This window comes from Manihot esculenta, chromosome 3 (genome assembly GCF_001659605.2).
Source record: "Manihot esculenta cultivar AM560-2 chromosome 3, M.esculenta_v8, whole genome shotgun sequence".
NCBI lineage: Eukaryota > Viridiplantae > Streptophyta > Magnoliopsida > Malpighiales > Euphorbiaceae > Manihot > Manihot esculenta.
The window spans coordinates 23,004,254-23,023,465 of NC_035163.2; the positions used below are offsets into that span (position 1 = coordinate 23,004,254).

Below are 19,212 nucleotides of genomic sequence, written 5' to 3' on the forward strand. Positions count from 1 at the left end.
CTTTTAAAAGTAACGAGTAGTATAATTTCAATAAATTATAATTTACCTATAATTTTATATATCAAAAAATCATTTATAATAGAAATAAATAAACAATATTTAAATCAGTTGTTTATTTTTGTATGTATAAAACATTATAAGTACAACATACGCTATCATTTATTATCATATAATAATAATAATTATAATAATTAAAAAACACCTAGTGGGAGGAAAGATGTTATCAGATCCAAATAATTCAGTCAGTGAGATAAATGTTAATAACAAAATATTTTACCAAAATGTGTTGATAAATACAATTATGTTATATGCTAAAATTACATTGTTACTATAACATTAGCAAACCCCTAACTATACATCAATTCAGCCCAGCAGAAAAAAGAAAAAAATATATATATATGTATATATAAAAAGTAAAAAATAATTATAGTAATATATATAAAAAATAAAATAGATATCAAATGCACAATTTCTTACAATGATATGTACATCAAATCTCAAAGAATGCACAAAACAAAACAAAACACGCTACAAAACAAAGTTATAATTCCAACTCCAAAGTCCAACCCCTTTATGTTGGATGTGAAACTTGGCTTTGCCATCTGCATAAAAGATAAAGTGGCCATCGGCAAATTTCATGTTAAACTGTGTTCCAATATCAGAAGATTTTCAGTAAAATCCAAAGAGAGCATAAATATTCTAGAGACACTTGGTATGACGTAAAAGATAGCCTTCTTCCTAAACTTTGAAACATTGTCACTTGACCAACCTTGAGAGTAGAAACCTCGCAAGAGGGCTTAAATTGGCATTTGAATTGTACTCCTTATTTTGTTGCTTCTTCCTGTTTTCAGCTTCTGCAGTTGCATTTTGTGTTTCTTCAGGTGCTGCCTTGCCCTTAGAGAACAGCCGAGATGCTAACTCCTGTAGATCTTTCATTGAAGGTTCCTTTGAACTGCATAAAACCCCTTCCACTTTAGTAACTTTTACTACCATAAGCAAATATTTTAACTATTACAGGATAAGGGACTAATGAAAATTTTGATATAAATTTAATATTTTGGGGATTCAAGAAAAACTTATAAACCTTGATAGACGCTGAAGCAAACTCCTAACCAGGAGATCAGCTGATCCAGGCTTCATCAGCTCCATATTTACAAGTGAATTTCTAACAGCACGCAACATTGATCCTTCTGAGTCATCACCAACAGCCTATATTGTAGAGATGGAGCTATTACAAGGGGTATAAAGCTGAGAGCTTCTAAAACTATGGGATACTCCTATAAAGAATAAAGATGAGATGGTTGCTTTCTTCTTTATTTCTGGATAAAGATGATTAAAGATTTCTGGATAAAAGCAAGAAAGTGCACGTCATCTCATGTACAAAAGACACATCTATAGTTTATTATATAAGCCGCATGAAATGGTAAAAGGTAAGAAATAAAAGCAAAAAATACTGAGTGATGTAATTTATATGATGTGAATGGTAATGTGGTGGCTCACCTCTTTTAATGATGGCATAAACAAAACTGATAAAGGTGCTGATGAAGAAGCTATTCTTGCACTTGCTTCATCTTCACTTGCTTGGCGTGATCTTGGAAATGCTCTTTGTGCATCCAAGTAGTCACGAGAACTTCAGAGAATATGCAATATCTTTAGAATGTACAAGAAACTTTCTTTTTGTTAGTGGATGATCAGCTGCATGTGGAAAAATATGTACCTGGACGAATCAGAAGTGTTTGTCATTTGCTCTCTTCTTCTGTTTTCATGGCCATCATTGTTGAGCTTGTTTAGAGCAGACCTTTCTCTGGCATTGCCTTTCCGTAATCCTGCTTGCATTGCAGCTTTTGCCTACACAGCAATTGACCAAAGAAGCTTCTCAAGAAAAAGCATGTTGACGAGTTTCAGATTTGAAAGTGCAGCAGTGATTTCAGATTCCATTGAACATGAAACATTTAAAAAAAAACAAATAAATAAATTCAATACTATGTAAATCAATGGTAAAAATTTCAGAAGAGTTCAGCAATAGATTCCTAACAAAATTAGAGCACGGGGCAGCAAAAGAATTTCAAAAATGAATCACACAGAAAGTCAGAGATACACCAAAGATAGTTGCAAAGATTAACTCAGGAATATAAGAGCATGTTTAGTTATGGAAAATATGTCTGTTTTCTAAAAATATTTACTTGTTTTTCAAAAAATTAGAAAATGTGTCCATTTAAAATTTTTTTACTCTAATTGAAAAACAGAAAATAAATTTTCTATTTTCTAAATTTTATAAAGGAAATGGAAGACACTGAAATAATTGTTTTTCATATTTTCTTCATCATAGTGGAAAATTGAAAAATGGATACACTTTACACAAGTGAAACACAGCTTTTAATAAAATTTTCTTTTTATTTTAAATTAATACAAAATGCATGAATTTTTCTCTTTATTTTAAATTAATATCAAAATTAAGGTGGGGAGTATTATAAAAAAATAAACACATTTTCTGAAAAAATAATGACAATTTGAATATATTTTCTAATTTTTCAAATTGAAAATAATATTTAATATTACATGAAATGAACACGTTTTCCCAATTTTCTAAGGAGAACAAAACAAAGAAAATGAAAATAAAACTGAAAATATTATGTAACTAAACGCACCCTAGGTGTCTCCAATTAAGAAATGTAGAATATAAACTCAACATGATGCAAAGATTCTGACAACTAAGGAACAATGTTTGCCAAGCACCTAACAGAAATTAGCAAGTAATGGAAATAACCTCAGCAAGATTTACTGCACTGTCTTCCAGTGAGGCACTTGAAGTTCTCTCTTGTATTCCCAATATGGACTTTGGAGTCAAAGGAGAATCAGAATCATGATGTTGGCCACGGAAGACAACAGTTCCACTAGAAGAAGCATCTTCAAAAGACCCGACTGTGCTACTGGACTATAAAAAAGGATTATAATCTGATCAAATAAAAGAGCTGCGAAGGGGAAGAATAGCTATATATTCTCAACATCCTTTTTACAAAAACTGGACGGGAGTCATACCAGATTGCTTTGATCTCGAAACACGGTAGATGATTGAGAGCCTCTGGGAGTCCGTATAACAACAGTTCCTGACCCACTTACTGATAATTCCTCCTGAAATTGAGCATACAAAGGTAGGAAGTTTAATCAACAAAGTTTCAGTTGGCTGAGTTGTTTGTGAGTATATACGCCCAGCAAACTAAAAACTTGCTCAAATTTTCTTTCTAGTTAGCAGCAGACAAATACTGGACTGGAGATGGTAGATCCTGGTGATATCACAAAATCGCAGTATAATTGTGATGGTATGAAAATATTTCCAAAGAATACCTTGGCTTGTGCTTTAAGCAGGTCCCTTTTGTAATCTTACTGATAGGGCAGCTAACATCTCAATATTGAGGAAATGTTAACTTCTGATTTTCTTTCTAACTCTAATTACTCCACAAAAACACATGCAAAATATTGCTACATCATTCAATTGATAACAAACGAATCATTGTGAGGAAGAGAGAGAGAGAGAGAGGCTGCTAAGGCTTACGTAATCATGAGAATTATCCTGATGTTCATCATGATGTGTACCCCTAGCATCTTTACCAAATGATATTTCTGGGGATTCCTCAAGGGCATTTCCAGATGCAGACAACAAATCACCACTCTCCGTTGGTCTGGGGGTAACCTTATTGTACGAAATTTCTGTTTTCTTTTCTCTAACCTGAGGAGATCGAACAGCACTTCTTATGGTTCCAGTACTCTGTGATCCACCAATACTGAAGTCCCACCCAGCATTTTTTAATGGCTTTCCCTGACCACTGCAAATTAAACCACACTACCAAACTATAACACCTCCTTTTAGATCAGAGTAAGAATAGATACTACACAAGCAATTGTAATAAACAAATTCTATCCACCTGGCTCGAACAGTTCCCTCATCTCCCACATCTCTGGTCACTTTCACAGTGCCGGATGACTGTGCCACTGCTCTTGGACCATTCCTGGGGGTTTCTGCATCCTTTATTTGGTACTTTGGACGCTCTCTGTCAAGATAACCAGACTGTAAATACTGTGATTTCAGCACCAAAAAAGAAGCTCCAACTAAACACTTTCAGTCATGGACAACAGAAATTTCAGGTTTTCCATGCGCAAGCAAATCAATCACATAATGAGTTCTCTCAAAGCACCTTGTGTGCATTGGCATGGCATTGTCGTTTATTGGGGGAATCAAGGATTAGCGAAACATTAAAAATATTGGTACGCAATTCTTTTGGGCCTTTATTAACCCCACTTAACTTATTAAAAAAAAAAAACATTACAGTGTGCATTTTGATTTAAATAGGTGAAAGGGCTCAAATTTGGATGTTTTGATTTTGCAATCTCATTTACCAAATATACACAGGGGTTTCCATTCTTACTTCATTTAAAATAAACTTACTTTATTACAAAAACAAATTAAACTTCATAGAAATTATATATTGTTTATCATAACATATCTATTTTTTAAAATAATCATTTTACAGATAATATGTGAAATTATATTAATAACATTATTATTTTTTATTACATTATTTATAAAAAAATATGTTATTATCTTTATGTAAGAGTAAATGTTTTTTAACATTTCTTAAAACATCACTAATTGTTATTGTTTTAATTCTCAAAACATCACTAATTGTTATTGTTTTAATAATTTTTCATAAAACAGTTACTTCTCGAAATATATATCATTCTTTTATAAATCTATGAAATATGCATACAAATATCAAAGATTTTAATTTTAAAAAATTTGACAAAAATTTATATTTATATGTTCTTTTGAATTATTATCATTTTTCCATTAAATTTTATATTTTCCATAATATGATTTATTGCGAAAAATAGATTCATTTTATAAAAATTAAGTAAAATATAAAATTTTCTCGTAACAAACTAATTATTACTTTGTTTTAAATAAAGTGACCATAACAGTCACCTATATATATATATATATACATATAATATTGATTGTTGTTATACTTGAAGTTCATTTTATTTGTTAATACTTTCTTTTCCAACCCCAGAAATTGCAAAGTGAGATTAGGAATCAAATTTGTGGGTTATAATTATGCTTTAGGAATCCTTGTACCTAATTTCATATAGTATACACTTGGCTTGTCACATGAAACTAATTTCATATTTCCATATGTGAAAATAATTATGAAGTCAAATTTTCACATCAAGAATTATTTATAGATGAAGAGATGTCATTGGGCTTTTTATTTGCCAAACAGAACATATAACAAGTAAGCCTTAATCTCTGCAGTACACAGACATGCATACACACACACAGATATACATATATATATCCCAACTGAAAAATTATATGGCTCCATCCCTGCTCAAATGCATCGTTGTCAAAGGTATGCCTGAACTACAGTGCACTAAGGCCCTACGTCTTCTGCCTCAAGTTGACACAGGTGACACACTATGACAAGGAGTCGAGAATTTTAACTAGTACCATCATTTTAAACTTATAAAAGTGGAGTGTGGATTTGGCTTTAACAATGGATGTTACTAAAAATGCCAATAAAAGAAACACTTAAATCGAATAAACTCTCAGCAAGTAAATATCCAATAACCTAAACGCCCTTTCTCCCTTCCAATCCACCTGATCTCTTTTTTCCAATAGGAGCTTGAAGAATAGAATTTGCAGAATGTTACTATGCTGATTTAGTTAATACTAGTCAAGATTCTAATTAGTTTTTCTAGAAGTAGCTAGAATAGCAGAATATTGGGATCCACTATTTTGATTGTAGTGTCTGTTGAAATATGCTCACTTTTGAAAAGACTTTTTCCCTTTTTTTTACATTCATGTGTACATGACTCTTGTTGAACTAGTCTTAGTAGTCATCTTCTTTGCACCAAAATAGCATGAGAAAAATTTGAAACATGCAATTATGATCTTGTGTTGATGTGTTTTGCATTTTTACAACCAGTTTGTACTTTGACTTCAGTCGAATTAATCTTAGTAATTCATGGTGTCTCATAATAGATTTTAGCACGCTTCGCATTCAGTCATTTCAACTTAATAAACTGAAAAGTATTATATACATATTTTAGGCACATGCACCTTTCACCTATGCCCTGTGTAGTGTGTATACAGCTTATGTCTTTGACAACTAGCTTATGTTAGACAGGCTGGTGCAGTGCCCAAATTCCAAAGGCTCACTAGAAAATAAAAAAAATTGAAATCATATTTCCAGATTAAGAATGAATAACGGGTTACAGCATGCACCTTATTCTTTCTAGAAGTCTTGGGCTCTTCCTAGCATTTTTAATAAAACGGTGCTTCAAAAGCTCCTTAGCACTTGGCCTCTGAAATTAAATTGATAAGACTAAATTACAAGAAAGTATGAAGTATGCATAAGATAATCATGAAACAAAACAAGGATAAATGTTTAAAAAACTAAAAGAATCAAAGAGGTAAGAAGCAAAAAGTGCCATACAATCAATAAATGTTAATTAACATGAGTACTACTTGCATAAAAGTTGAGAAAAAACCACAGATCACCTTCAAATCTCAACTATAATATTATTTTCAACCATTAGTAGAGGGGTTTTCATCAGTGCAGGTTGCCTAAGCAATATGCAATTATTTTATCAAATGAATTTTGAACACTTCAGTCACTTCAGCCTAAGGTTCTCAAATGACTAGGCATATGTACTGTATAGTAACTCCAATAGAACACAAAATTTTGCAATATAAAATGATTCAAAAGCTAAAGACTGGACATAGTCACTTCTGGTCTTTTAGGGATAGGTGCCCACAGCACACTTTTGGACTAATCATTTGTGTAACCTACTGTAGTCACTTCTATACCAAGGTTCTATAAGAATCATTGCACCCGGAATTCTTGAATAAAAACTAGAGAAATTTCTGTCCAATTTTACTTTAAAACATCCATGTTTAACTTATGACTCAACCATCTGAGAAATGAATGATTCTATCTCTATAAGGATTTCATTGCTCAGGGAAACTGTTAAACAGGTAATATTGGGTTCCTTTTCAATCACTTCTTCCATGTCAAATTATTCATTTCCAGTTACCGAGCACAAAAAGATGGAGGAGAATTGTTGAACTAGTACAATAAAGACAAAATGCCACGAGAGTGGTCACAAAAAGAACAAACAGCCATATGCAATTTATTGGATACGCAACTCTTTTAGGCTTGTAGGTAAATGTAACTTTTAAGTGAGTTACCATATAAAAATCTACGAGGACAAAGTCAATTTGGTCGTGTTGCTCACAACTCAAGTATTTCTCCTCAAATACCTATCAATGTTATTGGAAGCTTTTAAGCTTGCGCTAGAACCAACTATTGAGTAGAATGGTTAAAAAAAAAAACAACTGACTTTTTGACTGATACATGTGAATCCAATCCAACAATCTAATTCAATTTTGAAAAATAATTGGTCTGACATGTGAATCCAACCCAGCAATCTACAGGTCCCAGGATCAAATTCAGTTTTTAATAAATAACTGGATGGCAACTCTCGAGAATTAAGATACATTAAAAGGAAGAGCCTTCTTTTGTTTTCTTTCCATTTTAAAAATCTACCTTTCTTCAGGTCCAATACATCAGCTTGAACACAAGTATGGCTTCTCATTCGACATCCAAATACAAATAAACAAAGAATCCAATCCCAGGAACCATATGCATGGAGTTGACACACGGGTATGGATCCAAAGATCGTACTCTTCATGATCCCACTGTTTTATGAGTAAATATTTTAGGATTCTTCTTGGATTCATTATATTACTGGTGTGTGGCTCTCCGTCAATGTGTAGGGTCAAAAATTTGAAGTTGTTCATCTAATTTATCATTGCTGAATTACAACCTTAATCTGAAATATGCCGGTTGAAGGAATATCAACCTTAATCTGAAATATATCCAACCCAATCATTGTGTCCTGATGAGTGGGAATATAGCAGGGCTATGTCATAAAATTTGGGCAATGTCATCTGAAGTGGATAGCCTAGGCTAAAATGCAAAGGCTATGTAACTTTAGCTCAAGAATGCAATTCCAAAATCCAAATGCAAACCGTCTTGTCTCCATTATCCACAGAATGATATCCAAAAGAAGCAGAAACTAGAACACTTATACAGGAGGAATAAGTACTTGCCTCAGCAGGAGCTTTCTTTAAACACAATGAAACAAATTCTTTGATTGGACGAGAAAAATGCTCATCGAGCTGCACAAGAAACACAGAATGTTGATTCTCTTAAACTGTGAAGAATGATACTTCCATCTGACAAAAGATATCAATATTCTAAATGAAGTAATAAGTAATTAACCAGTTTGATATCAAAGAACTTCTAGAAAACCTGTGGGGGATTTTCTCGAGGTATGATAAAAAGGACCTTCATAGGATAAAGATCTGCAAGGGGGGGTTCCCCCTTTGCCATCTCGATGGCAGTTATACCCAGTGACCAAATATCTGCCTGCATGATGCAAAAGGTCAATATGCAATAGACATTTATTGGGCTAGACAGGTTTCTAAATAGAAATTCTCAGTAATAATTTAGAAGAATTACCTTCTCATTGTATCCCTCTGAATTTTGAATTACCTCTGGCGCCATCCAGAATGGAGTTCCTACAAAAGTCTGTAATTACAAACCAAATTAGCAATTTTCCATTAAATTCCATTATCAAATTAGAAAAGTTAAAAGCATTTCAAACATTAAGAACTACTGACTTCAATTTCTAAAAAAAAAATAAAAAATCCCTATGAAACATCTCTGCTCTAAAATGGTCATATCATATAAGGAATGCATGATCAGATGGGCAAGCCAAGACCTGTAAAATTCCATCTTCTAAATCATTATTTCACAATATTCGATACTCAGTACTTAAAACAGTTTATGAAGCTTAACTTCACAAAAACATAAGAACATAGCTTTCAGCTTTGTGCTAAACTACTATTTTGTAGTAACCATTATTTGACTAACCTTTTAAGAGAATTTAACTGATAAGCAACACACATTCACAGACACACAATTGGAAGCATGTGCACAAGAAAAAAAAAATGATTTAGACAAGGGGGAAAAACTGTCATATCAAAAAGGGAAAGAAATAGTTAACCACTCCAGTCAATTCAGTTTTTATTCATACTTCATGCACCTAACAGTTAATCCAACCAACTAAGGTTTCAACTTCACTATTATAATATTATATATTCTGCATTAATAATAGTATAATATTTATGAATATCACAAAAATATTTTAATTCACATATTTGAACTTCAAATTTTTCTGTCCACTCATTTGTACAGATGAAGGATCTATCTCTTGTTGGCTTCAAAATCTAATATCACCTCCTGTGGTTAAATAAGGAAGGAGGCACAGCATCCATTGTTATCTGTGTGGAAAAACAAAAAGGAGGCAGGTAACTCCTTTGAGATGTAACCAATATGGGACAAATTATCCGACATTAAAACATGTAAAGGAAGCAGAGACTCCTCTTCATATAAACATATAAGCCCCCATCTCCCTTCATACTTCTGCACAAGCCCTGGTTCAAGGCTTCTGCTCCTTAGGAGAAGCCTCAATGAAGTGGCACTATTATTTAATTAGTTTAAATTTTTCAAGGTTTTGGTGAACCAGCCAATAAAAAAGTTGTTCGGTTTTGCTGTATATGAATGAACCAAGATTATTGTTTTAGTTTGCAGAAGAGGTATACAATTTGAAATAGACACACCTAATCCTTATTAAAAGCTAGCTAGAGACAATGAGAAACAGGTCGTCAAATGAGAGGCCTAACTATAATGCTATAAATTAAACATAAAAGTTATACCATGTCACATCAAGATGTCCACTTTTTATCACATCAAGAATGAAGCTTAGAGGAAAAGATGTAGTACCTTTCTCCTAGATATTGTTCTTGTTAATTGGGCAGAAACACCAAAATCTGCAACCTGTCACAAGGACATAATTATAACTTGGAATACTAAAAGTGCAAGCTCGTAAAACCTGTTGCATTACTGCATATCCTTCTACATTACTCTTATAAATAATTCAGGAGATTTTTACATGCAATTGAGAAAAAGGATATACCTTAACATCGCCATTCTCACCCAACAAAATGTTTGCGGCTGCAAAAATTATAATATTAATGTTACCACTTGAACAATAAATTTAAAGCAAGGCAGGCAAACTAGAGCAAATAACACACGGGTGAAGCCCCTAAAGTAAGCAAACATATGATTTACACAAGTCCAATTTAACCAAATGTTCAAAGTAATTTCAACAATATCTAAATGATAATGAGATTCAATTATGATGGGAGAGGGAAAAAAAACCTTTAATATCTCTGTGAATTTTCCCTTCATTGTGTAAATACTCAACTGCATGCAGCAAGTCACGCAAAATACAAGCAATTGACATTTCATCTAGGGGAGGACCTGACTGGATCTGCAAAAAAAATAAATAAATAAATACTAGATCAATGAAGTAACCTACTAGATCAGCAACTGAAGTAACCTACGAGATCAGCAACTGAGCCGCCAGCCATGTATTCCATTATTATCCATAATTTAGTTTGGTTAAGATAAGAACCATAGTACTCTGTAATATATGGACAACGGCATTGTGACAGAACTGAAATTTCCTGACATGAAAATCAGATACATGAGTAATGTAGTCATTTGGCAATTTCACACATAATAAATTAGACAGGCAAGAATATAAAGTAATACCTTCTGAATGTCCTCAATTTCATCCTCACTACAGAAGCCAAAATCAAAAGCCTATTAGGAATATCAAATAACAATATCCAAATAAAGACTAACAAGTGATGAATGTGTCATGTACTATAAGAATCTTGCACTGCTTAGTCAAATCAGCATGTGACTAAGAGTGGCTTCATTGAAATCATATCGCCAAATTTTTGTTTTTATGATTTTATATAATTTTAATATAGTAATATTTATTTTTCATTTATTATTGTAAAATTTTAATTTTAAGCTTTTGTTTATTACATACAATTGAAAATTATTATTTAAATTTTAAATTATTTAAAATATTTAAAATTTCAGAAACTTATTTTAATAATTTTTTATGTTTCTTATTAATTATAATAAGAAGCATTATTATTAATTTTATAATATTTATTTAATAATATTACCAGTTCAACTGTAGTTCGACCATGATTGAACCTTGAACCCTTAATCATTGGCCCTCACTGGTTCTTTGACCAGGCCGAGTTTAAATGAAGTGGTAAATATTGAATAACATGCGTCTAGAATACAAACATCAAAAATAAGCAAGGGTATATACTTACGATTCTTCCAAATCAATGACTTTGATAGCAACTTCTTTGTTAAGCTCCTTATCAAACCTAAATATCAAAGAATGCATCAGGAACGCCAGGTTAGAAGGCAACCAATCCTCAGATTGTAACGACAACACACAGTATTTTGGGAATAAGAACAGCTTGAAAGATGGACAGTAATGAATCAAGAGTTATAAAGCCCTGTAATGTTCAACATAATTATGGATACATAGTATCACAGCAACATTTTTAGATTCTGATAATGTAATTGGTTTCTGTTAAAAAATCTTCATTGTGCAGTTTAATCATCTTAAACAATCATATAACATAACCCACATTTAAGGAGCCTGCCAATGGAAACACAATTCTTGAAATAAAACATTCTTTTGACTAATTTGTGCTTTTCCTTCTTTCAATACCACTGCAGAATTTCAAATGCAAAAATCACTATCGACATTGCAAGTGCATTACAATTTACAACAGAAGTACTCATTACTTATATTACTAAGGAATATATATGGCAAAAGAAACATGTGTTTATAAATTTTACAGTAATCTTGCATATGATTATCAGCACGAGAATGCAAATTCAAATGATGCGCTTTAAACAATTAAGAGCAGACTACAATAGTTACTAGCTCCCGTAACAAACAAATATGAGCACTGAAAATGATTTAATCAATAAATGGCCTTGATCAAGGAATACTTACGCTTTGTAGACATCACCGAATGATCCTCTCCCAATCAACTCCAAGGAGCTAAATCTAGTACCAGCTGCCTCCATTAACCCTGCTGCATCAGCCATTTCTACACCAAGCAAACACCTTTCCCTACACCCACTTTACCCACCAATATAATCAGCTACACCCACTTTACACACCAATCCAACCCAAATAATCTCCACATTACCCGCATTCTCCAAAAACACAATTCCAATTTACAGCACCAAATCCAAATAAGTCAAGAAGGGCCTTTACCAATCCATACTTTGTCCTCAAAAACCAACTCTGCGTCATGATTTGCGGCAACCCATTAAAAAAATACAACATAAACGCAAATCTACCACAACTGAGATCTATAAAACGGGAAAATTATATATACAAAAATGCGTTTGAGCAATGCAACAGAGATATTTTACACTCAAAGCAAAAGCAAATGGAAGATGGTGATAAAGCAATTTCCAAGTTGTAAACAATTGGGTTCTGTTAGGTGAAGGAGAGTGAGATATGCTACAGTGACAGACCAACAGAATCCCAATGCAACAAAAGACTTGTAGCAATGATAGCTAAACAACAACACACACGTGGCTTCAAAATTGGGTTTCATTTTAGCGCTTCGCTTCTGTTCGATGGATAAATAGAGATTAAGAGATTTGGGAATCTGTTTACCTGTTAATATCGAGAAGAGAGGTCTACAGAGACCTCCATAGATCCTTCTCTTAGGATTTTTCTCTCCCCAAAAGAAGAAGAGAGCAAGTTTTCTCTATCTGTCTTTGTCTTTATGTCTATATCTGGCCCTCGTTGCAGAGAGGTCGTGAGAGCTACAAGGGATCGAGATAGAGAGAGAGAGAGACTCTTGTGCTGTGTGATGTTTAATGGAAGTTTTATTGGCTGTTTATTATTTCATAAATAACTCCTAATTCTTATTAATTACACTTCTAGACAGTAATTTAAGGATAAATTGTATTTTGATCCTCTAATAAAATTACTCAATTTTAATTTAAATAAAATAAAAAAATGGAAATGCACATTGCTAACTATGTAATTTTATAAATAATGTTAGATTTTTTAGAAATTATTATTTAATTATTTAATAATTTAAAGTAATAAACATTATTTATTGAAATATTAATTAAAAAATATTTTTTAAAATAAAATTTTATCGCTAATTTTAAAGAATAAGAATTACATTTTAATATTAATTATAAAGTATTTTAAATATAAGTATCACTAGATTTCTTCTATCACACTTTATGAAGAATATTTAATATTTTTTAAAACATTATTTAAAATTTTTATTGATAGTTTTATTAGTTAAGAAAAATAAATTAAAACCTTAAAATTAAGTTTATTTAAGTTGAATTTGCATTAATTAGTTAAATATAATTTAAAGTAATAAAATAATATAAAATAGTAATAATTAAATTATTAAATTAAAACTTTATTTAGATACATAAAAGTGATAAAAACAAAATTGGAGAAAAATATCTAAAATTATTACTAAATTAGTGTAGTTTATTTTGAAATAAAATTAAAATTATATGAGTTTGTTAAAATAAATTAAAATTAACCTGTATAAATAAAATAAATTTTTAATATATTTATTTATGAAAAATAAATTATATTTAAAAAATATTTTCTGTTGAAAAATATTTTTCATGTAAATATCTTTTAATATCTTAAGTGAAAATTTTTCCCCTTTCAATGACCAAAAGGGAAAATGTTCTCCCTCGGTTTTAATTAGTTCCCTTTTAGACATTTGGTCTCTTAATAATGTTGGCTTGGTTGTCAAACTTTACTTCTACGCAAATCTTCTTTGTCATCTTATCATCTGCAAAATTACCATTTGGTCATTCAACCTTTAAAATATATGAGTTTTCACCCCAAAACTTCTTAAATGTTACTTTTTAAGTCCAAAATAATTGATAATCCGATAGATTGATAATTCCGCAATTACAAACTAATAGAAATATACTAAACTCATATCGAGATTCGCTCTGCTAGGAAAAAGGCAAATTTTCTCGGAATGGAATGTATTTCCTACTTATCATTCTCTTGCACTAGAACTGGTGATTGATTATTATTGTAACATCAAAACATATAACAAGCTAATTATTCATTATGGCGTTCCAGAATATATGATTTTTTTAATAAAATAATTATTTACTTTTATTATTTTCATTTAATACTATTATTCAATATATGATTTTTTTAATAAAATAATTATTTACTTTTATTATTTTCATTTAATACTATTATTCAATATTTTAATTTTCTAAATTATATTTAAAATTATTATTTATTAAATTATAATTAATTAATAAAAACTAACTATATATTATTTTTTATGGATGAAAATGTATATAAAATTTACTACAATTAATTTGAATTGAGTTGAAATTATTATAACTAATTTTTATAATTATATAAAATTTTACTAAAGTTATATGATACTGCTATGACTATTTAATTAATATATTACTATTTTATCAAATATATATATATATATATGTATATATTAAAACATATAATTATTAGATTTTCATTAATATAAGATTTTTCAGTGGCTATTTCTTTATAAAATATAGTTTTTTATTAACTTTATACATTTTAAATTATTAATTTTATTTTCCATCTATTTTATAATTTTTATTCACTTTGCTTTTTTATATATATTAATAAAAAAATTATTAATTTTATAATTATATTTATTTTAGATATATTAAATTTTATTAAATATCATAAAATATTTCGAGAAATTTCTTAAAAATAAAATAGAATTAAATAGAGTTATAAAAGTCAATTTTTATATTATTATAATATGAAAAAGAAAAATAAAAAATAATATTAAAATAATAAAAATAAATAAAAATTATGAGATGAAAAAATATTAAATAATATTTCATTATATTATATTTCTTTAATATAATCATGATATTAAAATTTTTAATATTTAAAGCTGATGACAATATTCAAATAATTTATTTAGATTCCATCCTTATATTATTGTATTTTAATTATATCTATAATGAATTTTCATGAAATTTTTATAAAATGTTTAAGAGATAAAAATATATCATTATAGGATAATACTTTATTCAAATTAACTTAAAACTATTGATATTTTTTCTTTTAATTTTTTATAAATTAATTTGAAAAATGAAAAATAAGAAAACTTATTCATTTATCTAATTTTTCCAATTTTTCATATTTCAGTTTTCTTTTACTATTTTTAATTAAAACTTATTTTTATTACTTAAGGTACATTATATTGAAAGAAAAATATTATTTATGTGCAACTGTATAAATAATTTTATGGGGTAAATATAAACTTTTAATTTACGATAACATCATACCTAAAAGTAAATATTAAAAATAACTATAACAATTAATTAAAAAAATAAAGTGGCATAAAATTAATTACTTTCAGACAACTTGCTTATTTATCTATAATTTTTTTTGTAACAGTGAATTCTATTGGATATCACATATATATAGACTAGGGGTGAGCAGTATTCGGTTTAGACCGAAATAACCAATCGAACCGATTAATTTCGAAAATTTAGTTCGGTTTTATTTTTTTCGGTTCGATTCGATTTGAAATTTTTAAAAAATCGGTGATTTCGGTTCGATTCGGTTTTAGACGTAAAAATTTCGATTAGACCGAACCGAACCGAAATCACCTATACTACGTCGTTTTAATAGTTCCCTATTCCCTATTTCCATTCCCTTCCCTTCCCTTCCCTGCCCTAAATCTAAAACAAATTTCTATCTCTTCGTGCGTGCCGCCAGTGCTCCTGCTCCATCTTTATCTCTGTGTTCATCTCTGTGCTCTGCTCCATCTCTCATCTCTATGCTCTGCTTCATCTCTCATCTCGCCGCGAGATTCTCGCGCCTGTGCCTCCACTCTCCTCTCGACTGGACTGATTCACCATCGACGTCGGTCGTTGCTCTCTATTGGCTCTCCACGCGTCGTCGGGCAGTGGACAATCTCTCATCTCTATGCTCTACTCCATCTCTCATCTCGCCGCGAGATTCTAGCACCTGTGCCTCCACTCTCCTCTCGACTGAACTGATTCACCATCGACATTGGTCGTTGCTCTCTATCGGCTCTCCACGTGTCGTCGGGCAGTCGGCAATTTGGTCGTGCTTATTCTACAGCCCTCAGTCCTCTCCGAGTATCTATGTCGCGTTTCCAGCCATTCACGGTTGAATTTGAGTAAACTGTAAAGGTAAGTAAATATTTATGATTTGCTGTTGATTGTTGAATTTGTGTACGTTTGATTGTTGAATTTGTGTGTTGAATTTGTGTGCTGTTGATTGTTGAAGTTGTGTGCTCTTGATTGTATCGATTTAACCGATCGAACCGAACCGAACCAAATCGGTTTGATTCGATTATCTCTCTTATTTGGTGCGGTTCGATTTATGTAAAATACTGCAATTCGATTTTCGATTATTTCGGTTCAGTTCTGAACCGAACCGACCGAATGATCACCCCTAATATAGACTATAACAACTTTCATCTGAACACTGAATTCTATTAAAAATGGAAACATGGAAAAATAATTTTTTGAAAATTATTATTCTCGATTATAATAATATTAAGATAATAATTTTATAATATTATTACGATACTGCTATATAAATTTTAATATTTAGTAATATTAAAATAATACTTTTCAAATATTTTTTTAGGAGAGTAAGTGACTAATAATTAAAAGGATCAAAAGTTAGTGGTTGAAAATTTATACTTTTCAATAATATATTTATATTTATTTTTGTAATTATTTAAAAAAACTTATATTTACTGTGTAATCCTAATTAGTATGACATTAATATATAAATATCAAGTCTTCTATCTTCAGGAAAAAAAAAAAAGAACATTCATCTTTGTGGTTGATGAAGAAAATTAATTACAGAAAGAACCATGTACATATTTTAGAAAATAAAAGCCAAGTCGAAGAGTGATAAAAGCAGCGATATTTTAGAAAATAAAAGAAAGAATAAAACTTCGAGAGGGGTTTCTAATTCCATGATTTTCATTGTTTTCATGATTTGAGGTCTTTAATTTCAATTTTGGTCTACGGTTTACTTAGAAACTAAAATTGAATCGAAATTTCGGTATATAGTTGAATTTAATTCCTTATCATTTTAGTTATGTTTTATTTCAAATCTACAGTAATAAAGTAATGGGAAGGAGGAGCTACTCCTGCCAAATGGGGCGGAAGTAGCCACCACACGGCGGAGAAAGTGGAGAGCTCTAGAAAGAAGAGGCAAAACTGAGAAATTACATCAATGGTTGGATTAGTGGACCACGCATTGCTGGCCCGTTTTCGTTTAAGACCTGTTGCTTAATTCCACCTGTATGAAAATAACGCTACTAGCTTTGGGATTTCCATTCATCTTTTTCCAGTTTTGGAATTCTCAAAATTGAAGGATTTTTTTTTTTTAAAAAGAAAAATAATATATGGATAAGTCTTGGATGACTTTAAGAGGTTAATTTTGTTGCTTATTGGAGAAAAACAAAAGCATACATGAATAAAACTCTCATATTTTATTTTTTTTTGAAATAGAGGTTGGGGGAGTCGAACCTTAGACCTCTCAAGACTACAAAGATGCACTTTCCACCAGGTTAAGCCTCGAAGTGCATTCTCATATTTTATTTATTTTTATTTTTTAAATTCATACCTTTTATATTATACGAGTTTTGAGTAAGAATGAACTGTGGCAACATTCTATAATTAAGTACATACTTCTGCAATGATTGTGGTCTCTACACAGATCTAACAACAATTTCAATGAATTACTTATTCTTTATATTTTTTAACATTCCAAAAAAAAAAAAAAAGAAAAAGTAAAACAACCCTCTGCAATTCCAAAATCATTCAGAGGCTCTTAGGCACTTACAAGTAATGATTTTTTACAAGACAAATCATGGCAAAATCATTCCACAAACAATTACTAATATCTTTTTAATTTGTTATATATTTATATATGATCTGAAATGATAACGCACTCTTTTAGAGAGCGAAAAATCACTATAGCTCCACACTTTTGGTTATAATTAGGAAAAATTTACGAAAATTTCCAACCAATTCATCAATACTCTCCAAGAAAAAGAAACAAAACCACAACTATCGATCACAGCTTCACAATTCCCTGCAGGATATCATCTTTTGTTGAAGGTTCCATGGCATGGCACTCTCTACACGCCACCAAAAATGACCTGAAAAATCTCCGGCAAATACCCGATGACTTATCTTTTTTCCCATGTTGATGATCACCTTCTTTCTTTTTTATCACCGCTGCATTATTTTTTCTCCTGGAATCATCACGTTTCAGGGCTGGCATTGGCATGACATGTTGCCACCTTTGAGAAGATCCATATAGCTGCTCCATTATAACTTTACTAGCCATAGGAGTTTTTCTTGAAAGCTTTGTACTGTGATATAGTAATCTCCTTTCAGAATTGTCACTACTCCAACTTGTTCTTGCGCTGCTGCTACTCACACTGCTTCTACTGCTATTAACACTGTTGCTTCTTGACGACATGAGGGAACCTCTGCTGCTCAAGCTGCTGTTTCTACTAGATGCTCGAGAGATAGATTCGATAAGAACCATGGACGTTGCTGGTGATTGTTTTTGCTGTTGAAGTACTACTGGGAAAGAATGAGGCAAGAGACGACCATTGGAGAAAAGATGATCAGCTGGTGAGGACATGTACGGATCATCAGTTGGAGGAAAATCAGGTGTTAAACAACCGAATTCGAAGTCGGAATCTTGATATTGACTTGGAGTGCTAGGGAAGGAGAAAATTTCTCTAGAGCTAGTCTTTTGATGGTGGTGATGCTCCATGGGAGGTTTTTGGTGAAAGGGTGATTTAAGCTTTGTATATATATGAAAGCTATAAGGTAAATGATGAAGAAAAATGTATATATATATATATATATAATTATGTTAAATTATAGTGAAAAATAAAATAATAATGAAAGATCTTTATATGCTTTTTGATGGGTAGAAATCACGAGGTCAATACTTGCCAACTCAACCTCCAGTGATCCATGTACATAAACAAGAAGTGATTAGTTAATGTGAGTGAAGTCTCTAAAGCTTGTTATTGAATATATACTTTTCTTTACTCGATGTCCAAGGGCACAGCCTCCCAAATATACT

The 19,212-nt window shown here is 30.9% G+C and overlaps 2 protein-coding genes across 6 annotated transcripts; both read right to left on the reverse strand.

The window, feature by feature from the left end:
* Window positions 1-414: 414 nt before the first annotated feature.
* On the reverse strand, window positions 415-12,905 carry LOC110612062 (germinal center kinase 1). 5 transcript variants are annotated; one of them, XM_043955201.1, is made up of 21 exons: window positions 12,709-12,905; window positions 12,031-12,159; window positions 11,330-11,386; window positions 10,746-10,773; window positions 10,535-10,657; window positions 10,350-10,461; window positions 10,105-10,142; window positions 9,912-9,965; window positions 8,586-8,654; window positions 8,376-8,492; window positions 8,174-8,242; window positions 6,284-6,363; window positions 3,924-4,049; window positions 3,554-3,824; window positions 3,040-3,132; window positions 2,768-2,935; window positions 1,718-1,848; window positions 1,501-1,630; window positions 1,085-1,209; window positions 770-952; window positions 415-602 (listed from the first exon to the last, which is right to left on the reverse strand). In XM_043955201.1, the coding sequence occupies exons 2-21, from the start codon at window positions 12,123-12,125 to the stop codon at window positions 572-574; spliced, it is 2,100 nt and encodes a 699-aa protein (XP_043811136.1). In that variant the 5' UTR covers window positions 12,126-12,159; window positions 12,709-12,905; the 3' UTR covers window positions 415-571. The 5 variants fall into 5 exon arrangements, with proteins under 5 accessions (XP_043811136.1, XP_021608406.1, XP_043811135.1 ...); XM_021752714.2 differs by having other exon boundaries at window positions 12,031-12,327; XM_043955200.1 differs by having other exon boundaries at window positions 12,031-12,395.
* Window positions 12,906-18,180: 5,275 nt separating this feature from the next.
* Window positions 18,181-18,894, reverse strand: LOC110611581. Its single transcript, XM_021751970.1, has one exon. The coding sequence runs from the start codon at window positions 18,892-18,894 to the stop codon at window positions 18,181-18,183; it is 714 nt and encodes a 237-aa protein (XP_021607662.1).
* Between the last annotated feature and the right edge of the window lie 318 nt (window positions 18,895-19,212).

What these genes read in the sequence shown, in the direction of transcription:
- LOC110612062 (XM_043955201.1), bottom strand. Translation starts at nt 12,125, where the DNA reads ATGGCTGATGCAGCAGGGTTAATGGAGGCAGCTGGTACTAGATTTAGC. An exon ending in GCGGCTCAGTTGCTGATCTC is followed by an intron (nt 10,462 to 10,534) that starts GTAGGTTACTTC and finishes TTTTTTTTGCAG; the next exon opens with ATCCAGTCAGGTCCTCCCCT. An exon ending in TTGCTTCAGCGTCTATCAAG is followed by an intron (nt 953 to 1,084) that starts GTTTATAAGTTT and finishes GGTTTTATGCAG; the next exon opens with TTCAAAGGAACCTTCAATGA.
- LOC110611581 (XM_021751970.1), bottom strand. Translation starts at nt 18,894, where the DNA reads ATGGAGCATCACCACCATCAAAAGACTAGCTCTAGAGAAATTTTCTCC.